The 8684-nt window shown below is 41.1% G+C and overlaps 1 protein-coding gene across 1 annotated transcript in view; it reads left to right on the top strand.

Annotated features, from left to right (window-relative positions):
• GOLGA2 (golgin A2) overlaps nucleotides 1-7696 on the top strand; it is a 1989954-nt gene extending 1982258 nt beyond the window's left edge. Inside the window, exon 27 of the mRNA XM_044058153.1 lies at nucleotides 5147-7696. Coding sequence (XP_043914088.1) covers nucleotides 5147-5409 — 263 coding nt within the window. The 3' untranslated portion in view covers nucleotides 5410-7696. The remainder of the gene's footprint in view (nucleotides 1-5146) is intronic.
• The last annotated feature ends 988 nt before the right edge of the window (nucleotides 7697-8684 follow it).

Here is an 8684-nt window from a genome sequence, read left to right as displayed (position 1 = left end):
TACCCCCCCAAACCAGTGTCCAGGAAATGTCCGACACCATACCTCTGGACATTTCTACTCCTGCACTTGGGGCAGCTAGGCCCCCTGCTTCCATGCTCATTAAGGCCTTTTCTAGGGCTAAAGCTGCTAAATTTCTAAAGCTTTGCCTCCCAAGACTACCTCCCAGAGGCCTTCCTCTAGTTCCCAGATCCTCAGCCTTGCAGAGGACCTTATTTCTTTGATTAGAGGTTCACAACCTCACCCGGACAGGGCATCTCACTTTCCACCAGACAAAAGGCCCAGGACTGACCCTTCTGACCCACACTCTTCAGATGAGTCCACGGATCGATCTGAGTTGTCAGACCACCAGGAGGCGGCTTATTCGCCCTATGAGGATTCTGATGCTGAAGAATCTATCCCTTCGGCCTCCCCTCCTGAAGAGATTTCTTTGGTGAGACTCTACACTCCATGAGAGAGCATTTTCAATGGCAAGGTCAGGAATTCTCTGATTCTAGAAAAAGATTAAGGCCCTTTTTACATTTGCCTCAACATAGGCCCTTAGCTATACCTCCTGTTTTGAATGTAATTGATGTTGTGTACAATGATGTTAGTACAGCCCCTGATACTCTCCCTCTGGCCCCTGCCAAACCTGATAGATACTACAGGGTACCGGATTCTCATTTCCATCTGTATAAAGCCCATTCTGCAGACCCAGAAACTATTTCTCAGGGCCCTAAAGGGGTTGCTGCCGCCACTGCCAAAAATCCTCTATCCTCTGAAAGAGAGTCTAGAGCTTTAGAGAGATGGGGAAAGAAGGTATATACTTCTGCAACTCTTTCTATCGGGGCATTAAATTGTCAATTTCATATGATACACTACCAAGAGTATTTGTTAGATGAACTGAATAAGAAACTTTCTTCTCCTGAACCCCTTGACCGTAAATCCCTTCAGGATTTGGTACACAACTCACAGCAGGTTAGTAATCATTTCTTAAAATGTGGCTATGATGCATTGGAGGCTTCATTTAGATCAGCTATGACTGGGGCAGTTATTCGTAGGCATGCCTGGCTGAAGGAACAATCTTTGACAGACCATGTTAAAATTAAACCCCTGGGTGCTCCAATGGAGAAACAAAATTTATTTGGCTCCTCTGCTCAGGAGGTCTTAAAAAAGTTTGAAGAAAAGGCAAAATCTGTGCAAACAGTTAAGGATTTCCTCCAAGTACAACCACCGAGATTCAGCAGAAACTGGCCTACTAAGAATTGGTCCTTTCCAGACTCGGACAGAGCCCAGAGAGGCAGGAACAGATGCCCCAGAGGCAGAGGCCAATCGAAGGGCTCCTACAGAGGCCGTCAGTGGCAGCCTGCCAACCAGAGGAGTAGTGCAACAGCAGCAACAGCAACTACTACACCAGAGCAGGCTCAATGACTTTACTCTGATTCCGCCCACCAGGGATCAACTGGAACCACCCTTGGTCGGAAAGCTTGCTTTATTTTCAAAAAACTGGCATTATATTACAAGGGACACATGGACACTGCAAATAATAGACAAAGGAAAAAGGTTCCACTTCCACACTTTGCCAAAAAGAAACGGAATGCCAAACCTGCCACCAAATCAGAGGGCAGAGGCTTTAAAGCAGATCAACAACTTGCTTCAAATGAAAGCTATAGAAAAGGTACCACTTTCAGAACAAGGCCAAGGATTTTACTCCAGACTATTCCTTGTACCAAGAAAAGAAAATCAATGGAGGCCTATTCTCGACCTGTCCGCACTGAATACTTACCTCATTGTGCCAAAATTCAAGATGCTGACCCTACAGCAACTTCTTCCCATGTTGGGCAAGGAGTCTTGGCTGGTGACTCTAGATCTCAAGGAGGCATACCTGCACGTCCCTATTCGACCAAGTTGCAGAAGACATTTCAGATTTCTTGCAGGATCAGAGCATTATCAATTCTCAGCATTGCCCTTTGGCTTATCTACTGTGCCCAGAGTATTCACGAAATGCCTGGCATCAGTAATTGCACACTGCAGACGTCAGGGGATTCAAATCTACCCATATCTGGACGACTGTCTTATACAAGCGGACAACAAGGAAAATTTGTTAAAGGACTTGGCCTATGCCATCCACCTGCTACAGGCCTTGGGATACACAGTCAACATCCAAAAGTCAAGACTTGTTCCATCCCAAAGGATAACCTTTTTGGGTGCAGATCTGGACACAACCACCCAAATGGCCTTTCTCACAGAAGAAAAACAAAAACAACTTCTGGATTACTTCATGATTCTGACAAGACAAACTCGGCTTACTGCAAGGAAAATCCTGCAGGCCCTGGGTTACATGGCATCCTGCATAATTCTGATACCACAGGCCAGGCTGCATATGAGAAAATTACAATGGTACCTAAGGAGTGTATGGTCTCAACACAGTCACAGCTTAGAAACCTTGATACCAGTCATTCCTTGCCTTCAAAAGGAATTTCTGTGGTTGGCTCAGGCCTGCCAGTCCAACAGAGGGTTGCCTTTCAACAAACCAAAAACAAATCAAACCATCACCACGGACGCTTCAGACCGAGGATGGGGAGCACACATGGTGGGCAAATGTATCCAAGGCCTATGGTCTCATGGGCAGCTACGCATGCACATAAACCAAAAGGAAATGCTGGCAGTGATGCATGCAATCGAGGTTTTCAAACCCTTCCTCCATCAAGGCCACCTGTTGATAAGGACAGACAACACCACGGTCATGTGGTACATAAACAAGCAGGGAGGCACACACTCCTACCCTCTATGCCGGCTGGCTATGAATCTATGGGAACTATGCCTGAAACTCAATATCCAACTACAGTCACAGTTCATGCCAGGAAAAGAGAATACACTGGCAGACAGCTTAAGCAGAACTACCATGGATGCACACGAATGGATGCTGCACCCAGACATCTTCCAACTCATAGCAAAGGCATGGGGAATGCCGGAGATAGATCTGTTCGCCTCCCCCCTCAACCATCAACTGAAGACATTCTGCTCAAGGACATACCACCCACAAGCTTGGAGGGTGGACTCTCTCTCTTTCAGCTGGAAAGCTCTAAAAGTATATGCCTTCCCACCTCTTCCATTAATGTACAAGGTTCTACTGAAGATCAGGGAGGAACAGCCAAGAGTGATTCTGATAGCTCCAGACTGGCCAAGGCAACACTGGTATCCATTATTGAGAAGCATGTCACAGGCAAAACCATGGCCTCTCCCCCTATGGCCTCTTCTTCTGATGCAGAACAATTTCAAGATCATGCATCCCAACTTGAAAACATTGCAACTAACTGCCTGGAAAATTCCTTAAATCCCAAACAAAATGTATTATCACAGAGAGTGAAGGACATTATCATGGAAGCTCGCCGGCCTTCCACAAGGAAGACATACTCAGCTAAATGGAAAAGATTTCTCATTTGGAACACATCAAAAGGCACAGATGTGACAGTGGCAAGCATGACACATATTCTGGAATACTTAGCAGAATTGTTCCACAATGGCCTGTCCTATTCTTCCATTAAGATTCATGCCTCAGCAATTTCATCAGAGTACAATGTGGATCCACCTATCTTTTCACACCCTCTCCTCAGGCAATTTCTGAGAGGGATCAAAAATATTAAACCTCCAAGAAAACCCCCTCTACCTGCTTGGGATCTCAACTTTGTGTTGGAAAAACTAACACTTCCTCCTTTTGAACCAGCAGCATCAGCAGATCTACACTTTCTGTCTTGGAAAACTGCATTCCTTCTGGCAATAACTTCAGCAAGAAGAGTATCTGAGTTACAAGCATTAATGGCAGTACAGCCATTTCTTATCTTCCATCAGGACAGAGTTTCACTAAGAACCAATCCTACTTTTATGCCAAAGGTGGTATCTAGGGTATCCTTGAACCAAGCTATTCACTTGCCTACGTTCTTCCCAAATCCACAGAATAGAGGGGGAAAAACTTCTGCACACCCTGGATATACACAGACAACTACGCTACTACTTGGACAGAACAAAAACTAGCAGAAAAACTGACCAACTATTTGTAGCATATGCTACTGGGGTGCAAGGAAAAGCAATTTCCAAACAGACAATTCAAAATGGATAGGGAATTGCTTTTGATTTTGTTACTCCTTTCATGGAAAGACAGTTCCTGAAAACATCAGGCCTCATTCCACAAGGGCCACGGCCACCACTACAGCCTTCCTACGAGGGGTGGCTACCAAGGACATTTTAGAAGCTGCTACTTGGAGCTCCGTGCATACATTTGCCAAACATTACAATCTACCTTTATACTCCAGATCCAGAGCAGGTTTTGCTACTGCAGTCCTGCAGGGGATCTTAACTACACCATCCTTTTCTTAGTACCTCCTCCCCCAGATTGGCTATGGTATTCTACCCATATGTTATGACTGCAGATGCATCCTTGAAGGACATAGTACAGTTTTGTACCTACCATAAATGTAGATGTCCGATAGGTATGCATCTGCAGTCAGGTTTACCCTCCCTCCTACCCCTCTGTGGTATTCCTAGGGTACTTACCCCTCTTTTAGCTAGCTGGGGGAATCTGTTATGGTGTATTTGTTTGTATATACATGTATATATATATATATATATATATATATATATATAATTTTGCAAATGTTTGGAACTTTATTGCATTTATCCAAATTTAGCCTTCCTAGAGGGCACCTGGCATCTGGGGCAAGAAAAACTGAGGAAAATGGCGTCAGCTGATGCTTTTATACCCCAGACGCTCTGATGTCGGGGAAAGTGCGACATCAGCCGGGGCCAGACCCAGACTTTGGAATCCGGCCAACCGAAGGGCTGCCTGAGGCAGGACAACCCATATGTTATGACTGCAGATGCATACCTATCGGAAATCTACATTTATGGTAGGTACAAAACTGTACTTTCTAATGTCCAGTAGTGTTTGTCCAGTGTGTAGTTTATCTTCATCTGTGTTGTGTTCAGTGAATTAGTGTGTAACCAACTGGTATAGTATTTTCTTTCTTTTTTTCCACTTTAATATGAGTCTTCCATTGCACAGCTCTAGAAGAGTTTGCTATTGTTTTTTATCAGAAAATATATGAGGATTGATTAGACTGTGGGCTACTGTTGAAAACTGCCTGACTTTGTTCTGCTTCTTTCTTCATAGAAATGCCAGAAATCAGTCTGTTGGATGAGCCAGAACAAGAACATTCTGTCAAGAAAACTTCCTCTTTAGCAAATAACAGAACTCCACACGGCACTCAGAGCCATCCACCCAATGAGGACTTGACAGCTAAACAAATCATGCAGCTGCTACAAGAAATCCAAAACCCACAGGCCAGACAGAATTCTTTCCTAGGCGAAAACCCATGCATTCCTTTCTTCTACCGAGCAGATGAAAATGATGAAGTCAGGATTATGGTCATCTAACTAGAGATTATATTTTAATCACAAATGATGTATTTAAATGTACATAGCAGTTTATGTAAAAATATAATGACCCAAACTTTTTTGTTCAGAAAAATAGCACTTTACTGTTTTTTAATATACTGTACTGTAGCTGCTTTTATTCGCAGAAGTATATGTAGTTTATTTTTGTCACTTCTCAGTTAATGTACAGTTCTGCTTCCACCCCAAAATAAGTTACATTGCCTGGAGCAGTGATTTACAGTGAGTTGAGTCTGTGTATGTTACAAGTGTTACAAGTGTGTCTGCAGACAAAAGTCATTGAACATCGCATCTTTACAGCTTTAGAGGTCTCGCAGGCTGTGTAGTGCATCTGAATTCTTGTGTTTGGATTCTAATGGGCTGACTGCTTGTTTGCACTTATGATTACTGTAAAAGGTTATTACTTGTGTTGCTGTTATACCATTTGCAATTTGAAGAAAAATTTGCCTGTACAGCTCTGGTGCTGTGATTACCTCTCTGGCAGGTGGTTCATACTGTTCCTGATGTTGTTATATTGAAATATCCAAATGCATCACAGGTAGTGATGTATCAGTGGAGTATTGCCAGCAATTAGCAGGCCCACTGAATCTAGTTGATAGAATTGCTGGCTGAAGTAGATGTGAAAATAAGAAATCATTCCAGCTCCCAGCTGTTTGATGGTCTGTTAATTGCAGGGCAAGAGTTTCGGCAAGTTTTTCAGGCTAGAGTTTAAAATGCAGAAAAGCCATAATCTGCATGTTTGACACATAAAGTGTACCTCAGCATCTTCCTGTCCCCTTACAGTAGTTTTATGGGAATGTTGAGGCTTGCTGTCAGCATGCAGGCCATATTTCCTCATGGAAAATGGATGATTGAAATGCCCTTTGGGTCTCTTAAAGTACATAAACTGCTCTGTGCTTCATGTTTTCTATTTGTGAATGTAAGAACATGGTAAGGAGAACTAAAATGCACTTTTTAGTGGAGTGAAGAACTGATGCATTTGTTTTAATCTGGTAAGAAATTTATCAGCTCTCTGTAAATGTGCAGCTATTGTGATGGATTTCTATTTTTTCAGTGCTTCTCAGAGTCCATTTTAAGAGGACCTTCCTTCCCAGGGAAGATATGTAAAACAAAAAATGCCAGTACATTTCAGCTTGTTTTCTAAAAGTTGCATACACTATTGTTCTTTTGGGGAAATTTAATCCACCCGGATTGTTAGCAGTTACTGTTTTCTAACCTTGTGTATGTACCTTTAGGTTTGAAATTGTCAGATACTTTATCGCTGTAGTGTCAGCGATAAAGAAGTCTCATCAGACAGGTAAAGTTCAAGTTACTGTATGTGCAAAATAAATGCAGAATGTAGACCAGGAAATGCATACAGTATGTATGCAGCGAAATGAATTGTTTGAGTACAGTGTATTTGTAGACAGTTTTTTTTCCCAAAGGTTCACCTGTAATACTTAAAAGTACTGCATTTTTCAGAGTGATTTTCTAATACTTGCTTCTGTTTGTTTCGGCAGTTCATATCTTAGTTGGGTAAACTTATAATCTTTAAAATACAGCAGTTGTAATACCCTGAGAGCTAGAAGAGAGTTGGAAACGATGTGAGTTGTTTAGGTCCGTTAATACATCTTGAAAATCAGTTTCACATCTGCAGGCTACTTCCTATATTTAAAACCTAGTCCACTAACTTCAGGTAGTTTCTGCATTTACAGTAACCAAGACAACACAAAATGTCTGTCTGGTGATTTTAGAGCATACTTTCATAAAAAGTAAATTTGATTGGCTGGTTTTTCTGTCATGTGTCATTGATTGCAAAACTTCCCTCATTTTATTAAAATCACTCTGTTATGTACACCATGCTGTCCACATTAGACTGCTTATAAAAGTCAGTCTTTTAAACTGAAATTCATAGTGTATAAGGTGAGTTTTATGTAGGTAAATTGATTGGTGGCTTCCAGAAAGTTATAAGCCAGTATCTTCATAAATTTAAGAATATTTTGAAATTAAATTTGATCTGGCAACTTGTTTTATATGAAGTTTGGAGTACAAAGTTGAGAGATTTAGAAAATAGCAAGCTGTTACTGAGAGAAGACGTTTTAATTAAATTAGGAAAATTGATAGTATGGTTTAAAGATGTTGCAGTATACTAATGCACTGTGAAGAGGGAGCTTTGATTTTTTTTCTTTAGAACAGAGAAGATATGGAACCTTTCTCATGAAAATATGCAGAGAAGGGCAGCATGTTTTTATGGTATTGCTCTAATCGTTTACATCTTATACTGTGCCAAGCTGGTTTCACCCACTTTAGCGTGTGTGTGTGTATATAAATATATTATATGTATATGTGTGTGTGTGTGTATATGTGTGTGTATGTATGTATGTATATATATATATATATATATATATATATATATATATATATGTGTGTGTGTATATATATATATATATATATATATATATATATACACACACACACACACACACACATATATGGAATAGAAAAGGGAAGATTTTTGTTCCCCAAACTCCTCTCCCAGCCATTGTGCTACTGTTGTAAAACTGACCATTCATTTTACTGATGCTGAGGTGCCCTTAGCAGTGCCAGCATCCGAAACTTCATATTTAAATAGCTTCTGGACTTACTGTTGCCGTTGGCGTGGACTCTCAACCCTGTTTTAACATCAGACAATACAGAATGATTTGCACTTAATCTTGTTGAACATGTGCCTTCTGTTATACATGCATACACTTCTGTTCTAATAACTTAAGCTATGATCTCTTCTGATATGTGCAGCATGTTGATGAGGATCTGGAGGTGTATCAGGATAAGCTGTTACCAGCACATGTGGTTATTCTTGTAATTAAGTGCTGCAGTTTGTCTTTATACAAGCTAATGTGGGGTATGCACATCAGACTTCTGTTAATGTGGTCTGATCCTCACTTCAAGGCTACTGTTGGAAGTAGAACATAAAGTTGGTCTAATGAGACAGCATCCCAATAGGTGATGGTTTGTTATTTAGTTAGCCTACGTGGGACAGCACAGCACGCTCACTTTATGTAGCACCAATGTAGTATATTTGGATGGTTTTGTTATGAGCATTAAAATTTCATGATGAGCAGTTTCCTACTTGTACATGGAGTATCAGCTGTATGTATGTATAACAAGACTGGGATTGGAAAACATTATCTGTTTTTTTCTTTAAATGAGCTGTGTAGAGCTCTGTGTATATAGTGTACTAGTGTAACATTGTGTATATTCGTAAATATTGACTGCAG

This window comes from Protopterus annectens, chromosome 16.part0 (assembly GCF_019279795.1).
Source record: "Protopterus annectens isolate FY-2018-M chromosome 16.part0, PAN1.0, whole genome shotgun sequence".
NCBI lineage: Eukaryota > Metazoa > Chordata > Ceratodontiformes > Protopteridae > Protopterus > Protopterus annectens.
The sequence above is the reverse complement of the archived record's forward strand: the minus strand, read 5'-3'. Positions and strand labels throughout refer to the sequence as shown.